General features: G+C 39.2%; 2 protein-coding genes across 2 annotated transcripts in view; one reads left to right on the top strand and one right to left on the bottom strand.

Moving 5' to 3' along the window:
• The first annotated feature begins 879 nt into the window (after positions 1-879).
• Positions 880-18616, top strand: ergic1 (endoplasmic reticulum-golgi intermediate compartment 1). Its single transcript, XM_034232631.1, has 10 exons — positions 880-1049; positions 6993-7054; positions 10971-11043; positions 11500-11594; positions 14405-14529; positions 15055-15159; positions 15246-15306; positions 15514-15614; positions 16279-16401; positions 17299-18616. The coding sequence occupies exons 1-10, from the start codon at positions 1030-1032 to the stop codon at positions 17404-17406; spliced, it is 873 nt and encodes a 290-aa protein (XP_034088522.1). The 5' UTR covers positions 880-1029; the 3' UTR covers positions 17407-18616.
• A 1073-nt stretch (positions 18617-19689) lies between these two features.
• flt4 (fms related receptor tyrosine kinase 4) overlaps positions 19690-23670 on the bottom strand; it is an 80094-nt gene continuing 76113 nt past the window's right edge. The window contains exons 28-30 of the mRNA XM_034232627.1: positions 21355-21475; positions 21106-21191; positions 19690-20275 (exon numbers count right to left, since the gene is read on the bottom strand). Of these exons, the coding sequence (XP_034088518.1) occupies positions 20056-20275; positions 21106-21191; positions 21355-21475 (427 nt within the window). The 3' untranslated portion in view covers positions 19690-20055. The remainder of the gene's footprint in view (positions 20276-21105; positions 21192-21354; positions 21476-23670) is intronic.

The raw sequence follows: 23670 nt of genomic DNA on the forward strand, positions 1-23670 counted from the left end.
CAAAAAGGTTATGGTTTGCTGTTCAAGGCCACATAAACATTGACTCACTGAGCGAACGTTGAAATGTTAGCTGACATCATGTGTATGTTATGTAAACAGTATGAGCAAAAAGTCATGAAGAAAGATCTGTTCTATATAATTTCTCTTTTATATTGTTATTTTAATGTTATTTCATCTGTTCCCTCAAGCCTACACAAATCTAATTTTAAATGACAATTTAGTTGGTAACTCTTTACTTCAAACTAGGTGAAAAATATATACGTAATTCAACTATAGAATATATTATATTATTTGCGTAATTTAATCATTATAATGTATGTCCGTGAATTATCTGTTACTATGTCTATGCTTAAACTGTGTATGTGTATTTATTTATGTACACATGTACAGTAAATAAATACTATATTGTTGAACCAAATGTTTCACTGGAAGAGTAACAGTAACAAATACATTAATACACACTTATACATGACCCAATATGTACCAGTATGATTAAACTGTTCAGGCACTATATAGAAATAAACTAGATATATTTGATTAAAAATCACTCATTCTCTGTGTAACATTGTTATTTTTTGCACACATTCCATTAAAAAATACATTCATACTGTTGAGGAAAACACTATTGCTCAGAAACTCACAGAATATTAATGACCTATTTCTTATTAGAAAAACAAGTTATTTTATGCAATTCAAGTAATTTAGTAGGTAAAATATTATGTGAAATATATTTTTTTAATTAATAAAACAATGTAAAAATGATTGAATTTCAATATCATTTGTTACTTCCATTATTATTTATAAAAGCAAACTTTGTTCAACGACCGCAAAGCCATAAAAACGATACAGTGCTCTCACAGGAAAGAGAATCATTGCGAACAGGAAGTAGCTCGCAGCCAATCAGATTTTGCAAAGCGTCCTAAGCTGACGTCAGCCCGGTACCGATAAACCACCGGTAGAAGAGAGCTGTGTGTTAGCCTGTTGTTTGTAGCTTTGTCTGCTAATCCCCCTGTCAAACGTGTAAACATCATGCCTTTCGATGTTAGGAGGTGAGTACGGAGCTTCCGGTTGTTTTGTGAGAGGTGTGGAGAGGCGGTGGCGGGTTTTTTACAGTCTGTGTGTGTGTGTTTCTGGATGAATTAATGGTTGGCATAGCATCGCCTACTAATGAGCGAAGTTGTAACAGTGTTGATTCACATTTGGCATGAATGGGCTACATTGTCGCGGGGGGGTATAGTTTGTGCACTCATGCTCAGATTTAGTTCAGTTTTTGTGTAGGTTTATGCCTGCGCATGTGCAGATTTCCTCATCCATCCTAACACTTGCAAGTATTGAAACTGATAACGGTAGTGCATTAAGGAACAGTCCACTACAGTTTTGCCATAGCTGCATAAGCAAAAAGTGATGGTCTGGTTCAGTCTTATTCACAAATCAAACCTTGACAATTATCCCAGTACACAACACAAAGCATTAAGATCCATTGGCCACCAATACACATTAAAACAGAAAATGTACAGTCGAAAATACACCTGACTGACAGGACCATTAACCTATAGATACTTGGGCTGAAGGCACAGAGCTAATACTCTCACCTATGCTGTTGAAACTGTCAATAGAGCGCACCCTAATTTAAATGAAGAACAGGATGTTTGCACTCAGTAGTCACTTCATAATCAGGGCTGTTCCAGATACTGACTGCTCTCCTGTCAAACTCACAGTGTTGCAATCATATACACAATCCTTACATCGGAGTGCAACTTAAAGTGTTAGTGCTGCAATCAATGATTTATTTTCATGATCAATAAATAAAATCAGATTTTTTACATCAAATGTCAAAAAGTAGTAAAACACTGCCCTTCACAACTTCTGCAAGTGGGTGTTCTCAAATGTCTTGTTTTTTGTGACCCAAATATATTCAATTCATAATGATAAGATAAAGAAAAGCAGCAAAGCTTCATATTTGATTAACAAGAGACTGCGTAGGGTTTGTTTATAATTGTTGCTTGAAAAACGAGTACAGCAATTAATCCATAATCAATATTGTTTTTTTAATCTTTGAATCGATACATTGTCTATGAGTTTTACCACTATATATATAAACAAGAAATGGCACAGGATTGTCATTCTTGGTAATTAGTGATAGTTGATTTAGACCATAACATGGACAACATAGTGAATTCCCAGGGTGAGATACTAGTGCTGACCCTTTGTTAATTCATTTATAATGTTGGTAATTTATAAAGCAACATATTCCAAACATTCCCTTATAGCTTCTCCAGTGTGAGGATTTTTCTGTTTTATATAACTGTAAATGTTATAATGTCAAACAAGCTGAACACGTCACCTTGGTAACTGCTGTTGAAAATGATGACCATTTGCATAACACAGATGAGCTGTCTGTCAAAATAATTGCATCTTTCTCACTGACCACAGCTGTGTTGTAATAACGAAATGAATTTCAATACAGGCTGTGGCGTAACTCTCGTGTGTGTGTGTGTGTGTGTGTGTGTGTGTGTGTGTGTGTGTGTGTGTGTGTGTGTGTGTGTGTGTGTGTGTGTGTGTGTGTGTGTGTGTGTGGTGTGTGTGTGGTGTGTGTGTGTGTGTGTGTGTGTGTGTGTTGTGTGTGTGTGTGTGTGTGTGTGTGTGTGTGTGTGTGTGTGTGTGTGTGTGTGTGTGTGTGTGTGTGTGTGTGTGTGTGTGTGTGTGTGTGTGTGTGTGTGTGTGTGTGTGTGTGTGTGTGTGTGTGTGTGTGTGTGTGTGTGTGTGTGTGTGTGTGTGTGTGTGTGTGTGTGTGTGTGTGTGTGTGTGTGTTGTAGTGTGTGTGTGTGTGTGTGTGTGTGTGTGTGTGTGTGTGTGTGTGTTGTGTGTGTGTGTGTGTGTTGTGTGTGTGTGTGTGTGTGTGTATGTCCCGTTCACATGCTTATGACTGGATGCCCTGAACATGCTCAACCTGCACTGCAACAATGGAAATGGTTTGATTGACCAAAAAATAGTTGTTTCGCCCACTCAGAAATAGGGTTAGTCATCAGTGTAGCAACATACATTACCGTAGATCTTGTCATTACTATATATGTATTTGGAATGTCTTTTTCCTTGAAACATTACCTAAAATGGCAATTACAGTGACTACTTACTTAAAAGTAGTATCATCAATAGATCAGCTTCTAATATGGGAAACGTCATTCAGAAAGACTGAACAGCAGCTTTGCTGAACCAATCAGTGAATAATGAAAGGGTTTGTATCAGATTATCTCATTTATTGACACACACAGGTATGTGTTTTCGGCTAACCTGATCATTTAGTGTGTTTTTGTTTTGGGGATAATCAGATCATGGAAACTTTAGAGCTTCAGTGAGGATGCTCACTGTCAATAGATGTCATATCATTTCATCTTGGGTGACTGTTTGCTGTTAGATACCTGACGCACACTTTGGTCAGATGAATGGATAGAACCTACGTAAATAAAGTCAGAGGTACATGTGTTGTTTATAGCTTGTGATGTGAGGTGAGCATATGTGAGAAAGAGAACGTTATTCATAAACATCCGCTATGTGGGTTTACTCAGCGAAACATAAAAAGGGCTGAACCACTGACTCGCTATGACTCATTCGTGAGATATGGTGTATTTATTTAGCAAGGGCCCTTCATTGAAATGCGGCCGTGTGGTGTCAACAGAAAGATGCTGGTACAACATGTCCTTACTAAAAACAAAACATCTGAGCCCTTCTTACAGACGACTGAGCAGTGGGAAGTGACCGAGGGACGTGTGTTGACTGTAATTCAGGAAAATACAAACATCGACGAGGGGTCGAGAGGTGAACTCTCAGCAGTCACAATTAGTATTCATGAAAACAATGTGTTCTTAGCAGAGGAAGTAAAACTGAGTTCTCATTCACTCTGAATATGCCCATTTAAATGATGCATCAAAAAATACACTTTACTGGATTCTTTATTTTGTGTTCAACTTACCTTTTTTCTATATTTCAAGTCATTCAGTTTCAGTGATATTTAATTATATACTTTAAATTATATATGTTTAGGTAAGCTAAAGTATATCGATGTCATAGATGAAGATATATTTTCTTCTGCAATAATATAAATGATGATTCACTGTACTTTTAAAATAACTGTATTACATTTAATGTGACTGAAGTGCACAGTGTTAAATCTAGATAGAAGTCCTATCATTCAAATATTTAAAGTATTCCATATATTGTAAAGTTGATATGTTACTTACTCTAATGTCAATACAAAGATAGTTCAGTTATGCCATTTTGTTATTTTTGTCCTTATTTCCAGCCCTTAATTTAAAGTGTAATTCAGACCTTGTGTCTAGATATATCCAGACTGTTGGTGGACAGACGTAAGGTGCATTTGAGACTATTTAGAGTTCCCATGTAGCATCAGTTTCTGTCTCGCGTCTCGAGTGACCAGACGAGCTAGATTTTGTTTCCTTGCTCACATTCGCCATTAGCGGAGGGAAACTTTGTCGCCTAAAAATAAGGGTTTGTGATCCTACAGCAAGATGTGAGGGTCTCTCTAACTATTAATAATCTTGTCTCGGAGATAGACTGCCAAAAACATGTCTCAAAAGTATATCAGCTGTTTGTGCTGTGTGCAAAACATTATATGATTTTAAACGTACAATTAAATATATCTTTGTGGCTGATTGATACTTCCAAGATGTATTCATTTGAAAGCAATACACGTCAAATCCATTTAAACTTACAATCTCTAACGCCGTTCTACGTGGCGTGTCTAAGGTGATAAGCTGTAGTTGCAAGTGTGTTTTGGAATCTTAATTCAAAGTTTACGTGCTTTTACAGATATGTCTCAACAGACACGTCATTTGTAATACTGCAAACAAAGGGCTTTCATCAGTGGGCTTTAGGAGAGACCACTGATGTTTGTAACCTTTTTAGGCAATCGATAGTGATTTAACAGATCATTATTTAGATTTCAATCTTCAACATCATTCCTCAAGTCACTTTTATTTTGAGAAAAACTCAATAAGAGATTATAAACATAAGAGAGGACATCCATGTAATTTGATTTAAATTAATGAAAATGTCTGAATAACTTAATACTAATTGATATACAAATTGGTAATCATGTTCATTTAATCGTTTATTTGAACCGGGACAATGCACATTAATGAACATTTTAAACAAAATAATGCTTTCAAATGTAAATGAGCCGGATTTTAGCCTTGAGCTAATTTCCATCCGTAGTCCCGTCACATACAACGTTCAAAGTATACTTGCTTGATATCATATAAATTATCTCAACATATTGTGTATAAAGCCGTGTATTCGTAAACAGGCTCTAGGTTCTATCTGAGATGCTGGAAAGCCCTAACGTATGTAGTGAATAATCCTTGAACTGAAGAGAGAAAGATGAAAATCAACATGACTTTCAGGGTTTTCACAGGACAGGGGTCTGTATCGCGATGCTCCACCTGTCTGGTTCTTCCGGAGCTCAGTCCTGAGGCTGGGTGGAGGGGACGTGAAGAGGAAAGAGACCCTCCCTCAAGCCTGACATTCAGGAAGTATGTCACTCTAGAAGTGTTTCTGATCCTCAAACAGAGCGACCCCTCCCTGAGTCCCATCTCTGAAGCTCTCTCTGCACCCTGCCAGCTATTAGCACACAGTGACCTCACACCAGTGGGACAGGGACTCAGAAAGTCATCGATGGATGTGGATCAGAGACAGAGGAAGAGTCAAGAGGTGTTTAGGATTGTTTAGATGTAGATGAAAACCTAGGAGTGAAAGCTGGGGCAAAACACGAGAAGCAGCGGGGTCAGGGCTGGACAGGAAGCCCCCCCCCGTACTTCCTCCCCCGCCCATGACCACATCAGCTGCGGTTATTTCACGCTCGGTGGAAGAAATGTGAGCAGATGTGAGTTCTGGAAGGACATGGGGATGGAGGAGTGGGTGGGTGGGGTTTGTGAGCGAAGGGGTTTGGGGTTTAAAATGTTTCACTGCCCCAAAAAGGACATGTGCATGATCTCATGAACTGAAATAGTTTTGGTGTTGAGTCGCAGCTTTTTTCCCACCTTCTCAGCTCCCCCAAATAGGCAACAAGAGTATTTCATAAGAGAGTCGATTGGCGCAGGTTGCAATGATCCTCCTCCGCTTCTGATTCACTGATCTACGTACATCTCAAATGTAGACACGAAAATGTCAAGTTAAAGCTTTAGATGATTACAAAAAACAGCAGTCTTACTTAGGGCTGCTCAATTAATCGCAATTACGATTATGGCTTGCAGCGATTACGAAAACAACGTAATCGAAATAAAACGATTATTTTTTATTATTATTATTACTTTTTATTTTTTTCAAAGAATTTTTTTTTTTATTGGTTTTTCAGTTGAATTAAAGTTCAGGGTAATCAACTGTTAAAAACATACTGTTCACATTTTTTTTCTCCAATAAATTGATGTTTTCAAAGTAAATGGATAATCGTTTTTAATAATCGTGATATCAATTATTGACCCAGCTTATCGAGATTATGATTTTTGCCATAATCGAGCAGCCCTAGTCTTACACGTTCATCCTCCACCTTCACTTCTGGTGTTACTGTTCATTTTTGTATGGTAACAAGAAGATCCAACCCTCTATATTTGAAGCTGTGTTTATGATGTGTGTGTGTGTCTTTTTAGTGTTGTGTGTTAATGTTGGCGTTGTGTTATCATTTGTATTTGTTGAGCGTCAGAGACTTTTGTTAGCGTCAGGTCAGAATTACAGATTACTCATTCAAAGGAAGAGGTGTAACCCTGTCAAAAGTGTGTGTGTGTGTGTGTGTTTTGCGGCTGGCTGTCTGGACCTGTGTGTGATGGCGCTGGTCCAGAGCTAACATTCTTCCACTCTTCCGTAATATTGCACTGCCTTATGGGTACAGCATGTGCCTTTTTCTCAGCACATAGTGTTTACATTCTCTCTTCTTTTTTCTCACTCCCCCCTCCCTTTTCTTTCTTCCTTTCTCTTCTCAGATTCGATATCTACAGGAAAGTGCCAAAAGATCTCACCCAGCCCACATACACAGGAGCTTTCAGTGAGTATAGTCCTTCACCACAACATGATGAGCTTCTACGTTATCAAGTTAAAGATGTCCACCTGTCCACATCTATATGGTTAGATTTGGTGCTATAAGGATATTTTTTTGATTCAAGGTTCTTTATTGTCAAACTAACATAGCTAGTAGTAATAGTAATTATGTCGTTGAAAATCTTAGGTCACAGGCTTCTCCAACAATGCAACACAATTACATTACGATTCAATCACAAACTTAAAATCCCCTCATTGAAGATATTGATACCACACACCATGTTTCAGCAGCTTATAACATATTAACACCACACCAAATAACAAGTTGGGGTTTTATTGAGGTTCTTACACTTTGGTTTATGTGCATATTAAACTAACTCAATGTGATGTGTTAATTTGTAAGAATGAATGTGCTTTTTGCTAAGTGGCTATTGGCTCTAGCCTCATAAAAACATGTTTTGTGTCCATGTCGTGTCTACACTTTTTAAATTCTGTAAACTCCTGTTTATTATTGGGCTTAAGAGGTGTTAATAAGATGATTTATACGGAGCTTGGCTAGCTGTCTCTTTATGCTAAGCTGGCTATAGCTTTGCATTTAGCTTTTAGACATGACAGTGATATACATTTTCTTACCTAGAAAATGAAAGTGTGTACCCAAAAGGTTTTCTTATTTCCTAATGATTCATTATAAAAACATTTTGCAATCTAACTAGCCTTGAGTGGTAGCAAGCGTTTTGCTGTGATGTCACGATATTGTAAAGGTTTTTTTTGGGGGAAAAGAACAGTGAAAAAAACAGGCTTTCATCCATATAATGATATTGATTCAATTGATAGGCGTGTGTTCTATCAAATATCATCCTATATATACTGCCTATTCCTAAATGGCAATCACTAATAACCATTGCTGGACTGAAGACACACTATTTACTTACCTGAGATATATTATATACACACTTATCAATGAAAGGTAAATGGAAAGAGGAACCATTCACTGCTTTGAGAGGTGGATGTATTGAGGAATATTTCAGGCCAGGGCGGAGCTGTAGTTGAAGCGCCTGCCTATCCCAGCGCAGAGGTACGTCCTGACGGAGTCCTTCAGCACAGGGACCAACCTGTTCCAGCACAAACTAGTATGGCAAGAATGTTAAAGATCGTGCTCAGCCATCACCTCGGGCCCGAGAAGTTATCAGTGGAAATCTAAATGCTTTTCCTGTCAAGTCATGTGTTGTGTTTATTCGTCATCCATAAGTCATTGTGTAATCAGTGAGTTGTATTGATTATTCACTGCTTGAGGCAAGACAAAACTCCTGATGACACATTTTTGGCTCCAATCTGTCATTTACTAGCATTACTTATGTATAAATCAATGACAAGGTAGTGTTAACATCAATTTAAACTGATGTCATGATGAATCAGCCGCAAATATGTCAATCTTTTGGTTTCGTTTGATTTCATAAACCGTTTTTGTTCCTGTGTCAAGGAGTGATCATTTTGGGTTCCAATCCAGTCCCCTGTGTGTTGAAAAAAAAAGCCAAAAAAGTTTGGCATTAAAGCTAAATATCTTGTACACAAAACACAGTATCTAAGATTATAGAGTTTTTGGGAAAAAAATGATATATTATTAGAAAAAGTTAACTGATTGTAAATTCATAATCTTAAAAGATAAACATCTTAATATATAATAATCAGTGCATAGTGAGCATTTTTCTACACATTATAAACACTTTCCTGGATGACATGGAAGAAAATGGATTTGCCATCCACATCCGCAGAGTTTTGAACAATGAGGAAGTGGATGGAAGTACTTCCTGTGCACAATCAACACCCTTCCTGTCTCCATCCACTGTCTACAAGTGAGGGCACAGGGTTGATTAGGATTTTAGACGACTGTTATTACATAACCCACCGCAGGTCAGATAACCCACGGCACTCACATTTTCGACTCCCCCTCTTCACAAAAGGCCAAATATTTGACCCCGTCTGCTTTTGTTATTTTCTCTTAGGGCCACATTCCTTTGAGTTCAATTATTACGGTATTTACTGTGAACAATAACTCTGTTTTGGCCACCGTGGTTTCCGAACCTGTAGCTTTGAACATAATGTATCAGTCTGTTGTTTGATGGATTTTCTGTCATCACTTTTTCTGTCCTGCCTGTGTTGATAAAACATTCGCAGCTCTGTGTGCGGTGTGATGGGAAATTAGCCTTTGGGAGTTATATGGCACATCTGATTACAGATATGCACATGTTGTATGTGCCAGACCGATTTGTGGTGTTAGCAGAGGTGGGAGAAGTACTCAGATCTTGTACTTAAGTAAAAGTAGAAGTACCAGAGTGTAGGAATACTCTGTTGCAAGTAGAATACCCGCATTCAGAATGTTAATCAAGATAAAGTATTAGCATCAACATTTACTATTACCAAAAGCACTAATTTTACAGATTGGCCTATTTCATAATAAAATATGATATGTTTTGATTATAATGATTAATCATTAAAGTGTTATCAAAGCTGGTAAAGATTCAGCTAGCTTTAATGACTTTGTATACTGCAGGGTAGCTTGTTAATTTACTCCAGGTGGAACTAAAGTCTGATTTAAGTGTGATGATGATTTATATATTGATTATATTTCACATCAATAATCAAAATCTGTAAAGTAACTAAAGGTATTAAATAAATATAGTGGAGTAAAAGTACACTGTTTACCTCTGAATTGTAGTGGAGTATACACAGTAGCAAAACATATTTCAGTAAAGTATACAAGCACCTCAAAATTGTACTTAAGTACAGTACTTGAGTAAATCTACTTAGTTACTTTACACCACTAGGTGTTAGTGTATTTGATTGTTTCTGTCACAGGTCTGAGAAATATAAATAAGCTACTTTATAATCTTCTTTCATCCCATGTGTGAGCAATCGGAAGGATGAGCTCAAGTTTAAATTAAAACAACTCAATACTCAGTCAGTATTTCCATTACGGAGCTTTTGAAGTCCAAACCATTATTACACTGATCTTTAGTAATCCAGTGCCAGTGTTTCGCCCTTTGAAGCCCGGGAATAATTACTGTACAAGTCTTTTCATCAGCCTGAATTGGTGACCTATGTGTCATAGCGACACTCCCTATTGTTTGTTGGTTAAACGTTACCTTATGTAAAGCCTTCACAGGCCGCAGGTTTGGCCTGCCAACCACAAGGTCATGTGACTGTGAGGTCCTAGGAGGCAGTTGCCACATAAACACGCTACACCTGCTGAGTGAGAGCTTTCTGACAGGCTCTCACCACACCGGATAGACCAATGTTGCGCAGCACAGATCATTTCCCTCCATATTTATCTAACACATGACGACGTTTTGCATGACCCTCTGGCTGATAGGTTAGACAGCCTTCTCTTTTTTAAGCTCAGGCTTTATTTAGGCTCAGACTGAACTAAAATACATATACGTAAAGGTCTATATTCCTAATTTGGTTTCTGTCTAGCTTCAAGTTAAATCCTTAAAACTTCTTTATCAGAGTTGTTCGGTATGAGTGACTAACGGTGTGTGAGTTCGTCTAAGGAAACCTAAAAGGAGCTGTTTGTAGGACTAGCATTAGCTCACCCCTTTAAAGCAGATATGCTGTAATGTCCGCCTGTTTAGCTTATATTTAATGTGTAATGACTCGAGTAGTATTTCAAAACCTGCGTAATGCAGGCTTTACACCGTCAGTGTAACGGCTATTTAGGGACTTTTATGGCCGCTCTGATTTCATTAATATCAATAACTTAGGTCAACCATCCCTAAAGGCGGGAACAGCCCGGCTCATTTGGTCTGCATCATCCTTTGAAGCGCCAGTGTGATTTTGGGATGAATGGGAAATAAATGCCGTCAGAGGATCAGCAGGGACTTAAGTTTAATATTCATTCTAACTTTCTTCCTCTCTGCCCACAGTTTCCATCCTCTGCTGTTTCTTCATTCTCTTCCTGTTCCTGTCTGAGCTGACCGGATTCATAGCCACAGAAATGTAGGTATCGAGAATCACATCTCAGAATAAGGGCTGTATCTTGTAATATCCTGTGGCTGACACACACTGATCGAGAGGACAGTTCCTTTGTTGCCACACGGGCACAGAACGTGCTATCTGAAACTTACAAGACGGGGATTTAATCATGAATGTCAATGCCCTCATTATGATGATGTGTTATAACCAATGAACAGAGGCAGTTTTCTTCTCTCAGGAAATTGGCTTTGTGTGTGCGTCAGCCTCTTAGAAATGTGTACTAAGGCATGACTCCGGCAGGTGGGGTGTAAGCAGGGAGGAAATGACTCTAATTTGGCAGAAGATGTATCCTCCACTGTTAAAGCAGTGTGTATTGTAGGAGGAAAAAGCAGTTTATTTTACTCAAATGATTGTTCTTTCTCATTAAATGTTCAGTTTGAGCTCATCTAACCATTTGTTTTCCTTCTCTGTGCCTTACAGTGTAAATGAACTGTATGTGGATGATCCTGATAAAGAGAGTGGTGGGAAGATAGAAGTGAGTTTAAACGTCAGTTTGCCAAACTTACACTGTGATTGTGAGTATTTACGTAATATATACATATACACTACTTTACACACCTCTTCTCTGCATCACACTTTCTGTTTGTGTGTTTTTCTTTTCACATTGTTTATGCGCTCTCATGTTCTGTTTTTCCCTTTTATCAGACCTTATCATACCCACCATGCCCTATAATTTTACACGGCATATTGGCAAAAGATAAGTGATGCCCTAGACAAAGAAGTAGACTCATAATGGTTTGTTTTTATGTGTGTGTTAGATAACAGCAGATTTCAGGCCTGTTTGATCTGGTTCTGCCACACTGGCGCAATCTGAGTGGCCTCCATTGGCTTCTCTGCTGCATCGGATGTCAGAGAAGTGGGCAGTCATTGGTTATTTTTTACCCATGACTCCCGTCAGAAGCTATGCCCAATGACACACTTTACAGAGGCTCAGGCAGCACAGAAAAAACACACATTTGTTCGATTCAAGCGATATCCAAAAATGGCAACGCTAATAAATGCTTGTGTGAAAAACAAAGAGGTTAGAGGTTTTGGCATGCTGACACACAGCTGTTGGCCCTGTGTTTAGACCGTCTCACTCATGGCATGCCTAAACAAAGGCCTTCTCATGCCGTGTCCAATTAAAGCTCCCTGTGATTGTATGTATGGCGGTTTTGTTTATTTGCACAATTTAAACTTTTGGTTGCAGAAATGTGGGGCCCTCTTAAATCACAGCTTAAACATGTTGCTCTAACCACACTGCAGCTGCATGTAATGAGTAGAAATGTTAGTGTGAGTTAATATTGTACATCAGGTTGTCATCCATTACAAATCTCCCTGACACAAATCTCCCTGACGCAGTTACTAAATCAGCCTACTATCACCTAAAGAACATATCTAGGATTAAAAAAAAAAAAACGTGTCCATGCTTTTATCTTCAGTAGACTCGACTACTGTAATGGTGTCTTCACAGGTCTCACTAAAAAATCTATTAGAAAGCTGCAGCTGATTCAGAACGCCGCTGCTCGGGTCCTCACTAACACTAAGAAAGTGGATCACATCACTCCTGTTCTGAAGTCTTTACACTGGCTTCCTGTGTGTCAAAGAATAGATTTCAAAATACTGCTGCTGGTTTATAAAGCACTGAATGGTTTAGGCCCAAAATACATTTCTGACCTCCTGCTAAATTATGAACCATCCAGATCTCTCAGGTCTTCAGGGTCAGCTTTCTGTCCCCAGAGTCAGAACTAAACACTGGAGAAGCAGCGTTCAGTTATTATGCTCCAAATATCTGGAACAAACTCCCAGAAACCTGCAGGTCCGCTGCAACTCTGACTACTTTTAAATCCAGGCTGAAGACTTTTCTTTTTGTCGCTGCTTTTAATTGAACTATTCACATCTTAAACTGCACTGTAACTTTTATCCATGTATTTTTTTCTTTTAATATTTATTTTATTATCTTTTCTTTTTAATTACTGATTTGAAATGCCATTTTCTTAATGTCTTTCATTTTTTGTAAAGCACTTTGAATTGCCTTGTGTTGAAAGGTGCTATATAAATAAACTTGCCTTGCCTTGCCTTGACGCGAGAAATCTTTTCATCATGGAAAAGCTGGCATTACCATCCCTTTTTTACTACAGTATTTATCAACTCTGCTGTGCTGTTCTGGATCTAGACATTTAAACTTCTCCCTCCACTGACCTTTACGGGTTGCCAGGTCTCGATTTGTGACCTCATGGAAAAGCAGAACCACGTGTAGTAACCTTATAATAATTCCCCCCGCCACCCCCGATCCCGCTTTACATGAACACACTTCCAGTTCTAAATGTCTTAAAAAGGAGAAATAACCAGCTCACAGGGGCAGACTTATCTCATGTCCGCGCGCTGTATTTTGAGACCTTGATAGACGGAGTGGGGGGGTCGAACATGTCTTGAATGTCAAAGGTCAGACGGGCGGCATGTGGAGCTTTTAGTACAGGTCCAGCACACGTCCCCGTCTCCCCCCCTGCACTGATGGCCAACTCACAGCACAGGCCGGATCTGAAAATAGGCCACTGCCAGGGTGCGAACACACGCCGGCCTGCAGGAGGGGAGGGGGGGGGGCTGGATGGAAAAACACAGACAGGCAGGATAGGTGGTCTGTTTGGACTCTGCGTGTTTACTCTGTGGGTCACCCTCTGCAGACTTTCTCTTATTATTCCTCCGGCAAATAAAAGCTGTGTTTGTTTGGTTGTGATGCTGTAAAAGAAAAGCAACTGATAATTCTCATTGTGTATAATTTATTTGATAACCTATTCATCATTTAGTTCATAAAGAGTCATACAAAGATCTGTGAAGTTATGTATTTAATTTCTAGAAAAGCAACATTTAAAAAAAAAAAAAAGTGATTTTGTGTGTGTGAGATCTTGTGTAAGCTCATAATTTAAGTGTATATAATTATTTTGATTTTATGTTTCAATTTACATTTTTATATAAAGATCAGGATTCAAATACAAAACAGCTGCATATGTTTGGTATAGAAGTTAAATGTTGTCTAATCAAAGTGAAAATAATGTATTTATTTTGTACTGAACTATTTTTTACCTGGATTTGGATTTATGCCTAATATTATATTTATATTTTATATGTATTAGTTTATTCCACTCATGGCAATTATAAAACAAAACATGTACACTTTCTTAAATCAATCTTAAATTAATAAGTTGGTTAAGTAATTTTTGTAATGCAGTTAATTTTAGACTCATTTTCTTATCAGTGAAAACAGTCAAAGTTTGAACTAGCAAATAAATTAAATTTTCTTTTGAGTTTATTATTTATTTTGTAATGAACTCCCATGTGTCTTCAGTGGTGGGTTTGGACATCCAGGATGAGATGGGCCGCCACGAGGTCGGTCACATAGACAACTCCATGAAGATTCCTCTCAACCAGGGGGGCGGTTGTCGCTTTGAAGGAGAGTTCACCATCAACAAAGTAAGACCTCCTCATCACACAGTGGAGAGGAAGAATAACACACTCAGACTTAAGAGAAAATAAAGTCAGCTTTTTTCTGTGCCCATTTATTACATGATGATGGATCGGATAAGAGCCCCAGTATGTTGGTGGCTCTTGAAGTATCTGGTTGTTTATTTGTCTTGCACATGAGTTAAACATAGTCTTCCTCCTCCAGTCTAAAATGGAGTTATGCTAAATGGAAGAGCCCTAGGATCAGCTTGAGTTACGTCTGCAGTCTGGGCCCTGTGAAGCCCCGTTTGCCTCCACCGCCATCTTTGTGCGTCAGTCTTTCGTGGCTATTTAAGATGATTAACCCTGCTGTTGTACATTGATCACTCCTGCTCGCTGAATATATTTGGAAATACTTTTTCCCTTCGGAGGTAAAGGCCATTTAGTTTCCAACCAACTGTGTGTGTTCAGACTTGGTCATTAGTTAACCAAATGTGTTGCAGGTGCTCTCATTAAGCTAAACCTAGCTGCCTGTGTGTACGTGTGTGTCTGCAGGTACCAGGAAACTTCCATGTGTCGACACACAGCGCCACAGCCCAGCCCCAGAGCCCAGACATGACCCACAACATCCACAAGCTGGTGTTTGGAGAAAAGCTCCAGGTCAGGACACGCACGACAAACACACCCCAGGAAACAGATACCATATACTGTACCAAGGCTAAACACAGATTCCTTTTGTCACACAGGTCAAAAAAGTCCAAGGAGCCTTTAATGCATTGGGAGGGGCTAATCGGCTGTCATCCAATCGTACGTATCTGCATAGTCATCTAATCCAGTGTGTGACTTTTATGCAAGGGTGATGCAATGAAATGAGACACTGTATCAAATCCTAAGTGGAACCACAGCTGACACTCCATCTCAAATAAAAAAAGGTCCCAGCTAGTTGCGTCATGATCAACACTACATCCATTTTTGGAAATGTTTTACTGAAATGACTCTGCTTCTCTCTTGCAGCTCTGGCGTCACACGACTACATACTGAAGATCGTTCCAACGGTGTATGAAGACCTGACAGGCAAACATAGGTTCTCCTACCAGTACACAGTAGCCAACAAGGTGCCGTCTCTCTCCTATTCTCCATCTTTCCCTTTCCCTCCGTGTCATGCATTGTTTTTGCAAGTGTCAAGGCAGCAGCTTGACCATCCCAGCATATGGCTGGAGCATATATCTCCGTGTTAACTTGTGCACTCACCCAGAAGTGAAAGCGCGCCCCTATTGACTGGAAAGGCTCCCCAGATGTCAACAAACCATAAACACACTTCCTAGAACTGACTGACAGCTGGGTTTGGAGTAATCACCGTGCAGATCAGCTGTGAAACGAGGCAGTGAGCAGAATATTCCCGAATCTCATCGTCAACGTTCAGCTGAGGGACATTTCAATGCTCTAAATGTTCCTTTGGGTGAATTTGGTTGTGTTTTTGCCGTGATTTTTACAACATCAATTGACTGTAGCCTCCTCTTGCTGACTTCATTACTTTAATTCATCCAAGATTCATTTACAAGGAAGCATTTATGACTTTATCTGAAACCAATTCTGTAACGACTCATAAACCCACCACCGCTGGAGATAAGGATGAAATAAAAGATTGTGCTTAATGGATTTCTAAACATAATGGCATTTACCCGTCTCGTGGTTAAATGAATCTGTTTCTCTCCCCAGGCGCAGCTCCAACACTCAATAAATGTTTTGTAACACTTTCCTTTTTGTCATCCCGTCCAGGAATACGTTGCGTACAGCCACACGGGCAGGATCATCCCAGCCATCTGGTTCCGATACGACCTCAGTCCGATCACAGTGAAGTACACGGAGAGGAGACAGCCCTTCTACCGCTTCGTCACAACAGTGAGTGAAGTCTTCTCAGAGCCTTGACAGAATATAAAGATCTTTTGCCTCTAAGTACTAAAATAAACTCAGTTTAATTCAAAGTCTTTGAAAGCTCTTAAATAGTGAAACTGTGATTTGAGGCTTTAAACATATTGCTATTACAAACTTTGGGAATTGGGACATCCTCAAACAACTAAGTTTAAATCAAATCAAATCTAAATGTTTTATAGGCCCAAATCACAAAAAATGCCTCAAAGGGCTGTACAAAGCAAACAACAGAAAAGACAAAAACAAAATACAAACGTCATAGCATAACAATTATAAACACATTATACAACATTATACTTATTTAGACTTTTACTGTAGTTTCTCACATGAATGATTTCTATAGCTATATAGCTAGCTACAGCTATCCCATCTTAGCTTAGCTCAGACACTGGAAACAGGGACAACTCCAACCCTGGCTTTTTTCAACAACTTTACAAAAGAGAAAAACTGTAAAACTATTTCTATTACATTCTAAATTCCTTTCTCTGGCCCCCTCCATACCTGACTTCGTCATTTGAGGAATTTTGGCTGAGCTTGTAACCACCTCACCAGGATGTTTCCTGCTGACTGATACTGCGTCAGGATTAAATTGGCTGCCTGGCTGATGAGCTAAACCGTTATTTGTCTTTTCAGTTGTTTAGGTTTATCATGACTTCAGGCATGAGTTAGGACCTGACGCTGCTCATAGTGGGATCATGAGTCATGGTTAAAGACTGAGACAAGCTGCAGCAGGACTCTTTGCTGGATTCCAGCACATTCCAGTGTATTGTTATAATTACAATGAAATGAGAAGCAGCTGACATTGTAAAAACAGAAGAAAACCTCAAAGATTTGAAACAGCGAGACTGACAGACTTGTTTTCTGTAGATCTGTGCCATCGTGGGCGGGACGTTCACAGTGGCAGGAATCATCGACTCCTGTATATTCACCGCCTCAGAGGCCTGGAAGAAGATCCAGATTGGGAAAATGTCCTGAGGACCGCTCCCCACTCCTCCCTTCAACTTAAATAAAGTGCAAAATAAGCCTGTTAGCTAAATCAAAGCCCACTTCCTTTTGAAGATTGTATCATCGTAACCAACGGCGTGGCTCCGGGTGCTCGATCTAACTACCAGGCTTCAAGACTGCGTCTCCGTTACTGAAGATCCTCTCAGGCTGCATCTGGTGACGCATGGATGCTGACTATCACATGGATGCTGACTATCACATGACTGCTTCTACATCTTTGGTGTAAAGGGAGGAGAGGGAAGCTCTTTTGTTACTGGTAATATGAAGTACTGTGTGTCAAAGTTCAACCGATCTGGGTATTTGAAGGCTGCACTTAAAATGAATTCAAACAAAACAAAAAGGCTGATATTACATTTTCTTTTTTTTATGTGTGTATGACACAAATCTTTAAATGTATTCAATTGTAGTGTTCAGGTTATGGCTGTAAAATGTACAAACAAGACACACTTGTTTTTTTAAAGGATCAGTTCAACCAGTGTATCAGTCAGTTTACCCAGTCACTCTTAATGAGAACAATCATTAGGGAAGTGTTTGGGTACATTAAGCCGGTATGTGAATAGCCTGAACTCTAAAGTGTTTCCATAATTCACACTTTCGATAACAACATTGTGCATCATCTGATGTCACTTTGTTCCATCCAATACACTTTTTTATGGCCAGTTTCTAACCATGTGCCTTTAGGTCACCTCTTCCATGCGTATCCTCAGCTCTCATGTGTTATTCTGTCTGTTTGCAGTGGCTGCCACTAAAACCAGTGTCTTGCATGTTACAACTTTCTGTGTAGATTCACTTTCTAGAGTTTACTTTCAAACCGGTGATCATTGTTTACCTTTCAGTCAATTTAAACCAAATATATCATCAATGCTGTTAACCGTCCTTGCTTTTACCTTTTTCATTCCTTCTCAATTATCTCAGAAAATCTAGAGAATCTCTGTTTTTTTTACGATGGATTTATTGGACTTTTTTTGACCCGGTACAGGAATTTGTTTACTCATTGATAAAGTTGCAAAGAAGAATTGGTTTTGTAAGGAGAACATGTGTAGACCATGATGTTTGGTTGTAAAAAGATCAACGATGGTGATAATCATCAACTGCTCTGTTGAGGTCATCCACTTCCTGTTCCCTCTCAAAGTTCTCTGTAATGTTATTTGTTCCTCGAGTAAAGGTACCATAGAAACCACTGGTGTCTTTATTTGTTCATGTTTCTATAAGCTTGTCACATTCATTCTCTTTTCCTAATTTTTTTTTTTCAGTTTAACAATACGATTTCCAAATTATATTTTATGGTTTACAAAGAAAAATGGAAATAAATGGATAAATAATTGGTTTGAAAACAGAAAATCAACAGCATTCAAGCTGCTTTAGGGTTTAATATCCAAAGCTTCTTTGAGGTGGTGTGTCCAAAACAATCTGGGTCTGCATATTGAATATGAGTTGATTTAAAACTTCACAAGAAGGGAAGGCACATTTATCTCAAGAACTTGTTCCTTGTTTTGGATACATTGTGCCAGCTTGTTGTAGGTTTTAGATTGTCCAACTCAAAAGGAAGTGTTCATCTTCTAGATTGTTATCAACAAAGGAATACTTTTTTATTTCTTTCCTGAAAAAGTACACAATTATTTCCTAATAAAACTAAAGTAGTCAAGTCATGGAGTCAAACCCTGCAGGTTTGCAGACATGTTTCACCTCAAAGGTCTCTGCTGGAACCATTTACACGTGTCACAGTTACACTGAATCTATCCAGTTACCCTTAACAACAATATTATTTATAGAAACTGAAAATGAAGCCTTTGTACCGATTGATTTCTAACTTGAAGCTCTATTGGCTGTACTTGTGTCTGAAGTGGACTTTGCACCCAATTGCTGCAGCTCATTTCCCTCCAGTGTCAACACGCTGCAGGTTGTCATGTGTTGTGGGCGTGTGAGGCTGTCACAGCTGTCATCATGCTTACGTCTAGCTCTGATAATAGGTGCTTAGTCTGACTCACCCCATTTTCCTCACCCCACGTCCCTCTGTTTACCTCCGTCACTTAAACCTTGTTCACCATGTCGCGTATCCACGTGTCTCCACCTCCAGATAATGACACAGATCCTTACATATCTTGCTATTTTCCTTGATTGGTCCACCATGTGGATCATCATTTGTTGACCTGTTTGTTTGTTTGTTTGTTTATTTGGTGACGATAGAAAATTAGCCCTTAAAACATGTATTTGACTGGAGTAATGACAACCTACTAATCAGAGAGAAGAGAGTGAGAAGACAATCATTTTCTTTATTTCCTCCTATATGAGTCATAGTTTGTACAAAATGAAGGAAGAAAACTCTGTATATAAAAAGGTACAAATAGAAATGTGTAAATAGAAAAATACTTAGGGTTTGTTTTTGTCATAATGCTGCCACCCAGTGGCTGGTTAGAGGAACTTCAGGCACATAGAGCTCAGTCTGTGGAGGCAGCAGCCCGAGAGGAAGCGATGATAAGAGGTCTAGTCACACAGATCTACCATTAATAAATGACTTATTACATGTCACAACTGGAACTTTACTAAAGCCTCCCTTACCCTGAGCTTTCCTACTTTTTTTTAAACTCTCCATTCTCTCGGGCTGCCTCTCTGGTAAGGTTACACGTTGGAGGAGGCCAGGCAGTGGGCGTCCGGCGCGGGGAAGAAGTCGCAGAAGCCCTCCTCAGACAGGTGTCCGTACTCATTGTTGTAGAAGGTCTGTCCTGAGAGCTGGCTGAAGAAGGTGGGCCGGAGTCTGGAGCTGCCGGGGTCACTGCTGCGCCCCAAGGAACCATGGGAGGCCGTGAGGGGCTCTGTGCTGCTGCTGCTGCCCATACGGCTGTGGAGAGCACAACATACATCATCTACTGTGGGAGGGTTTAGGAAATCACATGCAAAAATAATCACAAATCTAAATGTGCTACTACAGAAAACCAACATTTAGTTTTAATAACTCACATGCTCGCATATGTTTGAAAGTGGTCGACTTTAAACGATGCAATTAATGTATAAAGTAAAAACCCTTAAAAAATAAACCCAGCTGATACAGGAAGGTATTTAACCTTTTTTTTTTTTACAACTATTTATTCTTGACTGATGTATTCAGTTGGAACCAATTGGGCTGAGATCCACAGACAGGGTGAGACAGTTCAATAGTATCAGTATATTATTAATAATAAACATAATATGACTCAGGATAGGATTGATTTTTGTCTTTCTGGTAGGGAAGTATTTTTGTTACAATGCGAACCCAGTTTTTTTCTATTCTTAATTTCCCTTGTGAGTTGAACGATTGGGAAGGCTTCGTGAAATCCATCTGAGTTAACATGTGATAAATCACTAGAAATGCTCTTAAAGGTTCCCTCTACATCTTGTTGTAAGTCTTATTCCTTACTTTTAGCAAAACACTTTTTAGTGCTCTTTCAAAAATTGTTGAGCCAAGATCTCAAAACTCTGACAAGCGTCCTGGGTTCAAATGACTCAGACTGCTGCTCACTCCTACTTACCCATCCACCCTGCCTCCATCCTTTGCAGATCTAATCACTTATAAAGCTATGACTAATTTCTCCTTGTGTGTCTGCACTGTCTCTAAATTATTTGCTGTGTGTCTCTTGTGCGTCACTGTCGGTTTCAGACAAAAATATGGATAAAAGCTTTTGTTTGATTAACCTTTTAGAGACGGCGCCTCTGTGCTTGTTTTCAATTCTCTCAAATTCTTCCGAGGCCAGAACCATCCCGCTGTCTGTCTGGTTATCCTGGGAAGAGACACAGTTTGACATCATGTGAATTAAATGCCTTGCGTTGACCTGGCTGGTATCTCTGCAACTATGTTTGGTAGTTACCCAAGGAGACAATTCCCGAATGCCATTGACCAAATGTCACATTCCTCTAACAGCTGACAAAAGATCAAGAGCTTACTTGAGGAGCTGTCTGTCGATGCATCTCCAGGGGAAACTCTTCAAATGTCCTGACTCTGGGCTGGCATGCTTTGGAGGGTCCCACAAACACACAGCCGGTAAAGGGCACGCAGTTATAATACCTGCTGAAAAAAGGAGAGGATTATCAGATCAATACATGATGGACAGACGGATAAGGAAAGGTAAAAGAGAGCAATAGGTTATTTTGTTAGGAATAGGTTGTCAGCTCTTTGCTTTTCTCAGTCAGAGGTCTGATTTGATTTCATATCAATGAGTGTCTATACTATATATGATGACACAATTCAATATGCTAAATAAAGTCAATACCAACTGAAAAATGCAATATGACATGTACGACTGGGTAATCAAAAACAATGTCTCATCCCATTAAATAAACGTAAGTTACCTAGTCTGTTTGTGACAGCTAGTTTAATAGGAACAGGCGCTTGGTTTACATTTCAAATCCTGTCTTATTTCTGTAGGTTGCTGTCAGGGTATTAACACAATGTGGAAAAAAGCTTTAAACATTATCTCAAAGGCATTTCAATACTGGGTTGGAAGGTCATATGTTTACTTTTCAAATTGTAATTTACTGCTCATTCTAAGGTGGATAATTCATTTTGAAACTAATTTGAGAGTTCAGGTTACCGTTAAAGATTCCATTTTTGTGCACGTTTCAAGCTCCTGTGCGTTTGATCAGATTTGATTGACAGTAGCCTTGGCAACAGTAGCAAACCACCACACAGCTCTCAACTCATTTACAATCATTCAATGTTCAATCTACTCGACAAAATATGTTTGTCTTTTTTGTTTTCCTGCGATGATGGTTATTCAGGACTGCTTCTTAAGCTCTAATCACACTCTCACAGACTTTTCCGGTGTTTCTAAAGTAGATGACCATGTATTTGTGTCGTTTAAGAGGAAAAGATGCCTGGTTTTGTTGTTGTTATTACTGTCAGGAAATGTACAACCTAACCCTGGTCCACCCAGTAGTAGTAGTCAGATCGCTACTCCTGCTGGTTTTAAAGCTAGGTCTGAGTTGGGTTTCATCCACTTGAATGTGCGCAGTCTGTTAGGTAAACTAGATTTTGTCCGCATCTGGGCAACTTCGACTGACGCTGACGTCATTGTTTTATCAGAAACATGGCTAAATAAATCTATTTTGGCCTCTGACATTGCCTTAAATGGTTATAATGTGTATCGTTCCGACCGGCCTAATAAAGGTGGTGGCGTTGCCATTTATGTTAAGAATAAGTTCAGTGTAACCACATTAGTTTCCAAATCGATCAGTAAGCAATTTCAATTTTTAGCCATAAATATAGAAGTGGCAAAGGGGCAACAGGTCATGGTGGCGGGCTGTTACAGACCCCCCTCAGCTGGCAAGGACTCCTTGTCTTTCGCTAGCAAATCTTTTATCGCAACTAGACTACAAGGAAATAGTGCTACTTGGAGATTTTAACTGGGACTGGTTAACTGCAGTGTCAGAGGATTTTAAAAACCTTTGTATCTCTTTAAATGTTACTCAGATTGTTGACAGTCCTACTCGCCCTAATATTAAGTCCCCTAATAAATCCTCCCTAATTGATCTCATTTGAACTAATGCTCCCTATAAATACTTATCTGTGGGAGTATTTGCGAATGATCTGAGTGATCACTGTGTTGTAGCCACAATTAGGGACACTAAGGTTCAAAAGGTTAAACCTTGTATCATTATTAAGAGATACAAAAAACATTTTGTGGAGCAGGGTTTTGTTCATGATCTGTTTGATTTTGATTGGGGAAAAATCGATCCGTGTGCTGATGTAGAAACCGCATGGTCTTATTTTTATCTTGGTTTTATGGAGATCATTGATAGACATGCACCCCTGCGTACATTTAGAGTGAAGGGACGAGACAATCCTTGGTTTTCTGCTAATCTGTCTAGTCTCTTTCATGAGAGAAACAAGTCCTGGGCAAAGGCTAGGAAATCAGGCTCAGAGGTAGAATGGCTGCGTTTTAGGCAGCTAAGGAATAGCTTCACATCGCAAATCAAAAGTGCTAAATCAAAGTACTATCTGTCAGTAACCACAAAGAATCTGAATAATCCTGGAACATTTTGGAAAGCCATTAAATCGTTATCCACCGGCGATATCCGTAATGAGCTACCTCCGTGCATTACCACAGCATCTGGCTCTATATCGGACAGGGCTACTATGCTAAATTGCTTTAATGAGCATTTTGTGTCCTGTGGTTCTCTATTTGATTCTGTCACTAACTCTGCTTCTGTGAACACTACAGTATGTGACTCTGAAAAATGTGTGTTGGAAAACCCTTTTAG

The sequence above is a fragment of the Gymnodraco acuticeps genome, unplaced genomic scaffold (genome assembly GCF_902827175.1).
Source record: "Gymnodraco acuticeps unplaced genomic scaffold, fGymAcu1.1, whole genome shotgun sequence".
Lineage (NCBI taxonomy): Eukaryota > Metazoa > Chordata > Actinopteri > Perciformes > Bathydraconidae > Gymnodraco > Gymnodraco acuticeps.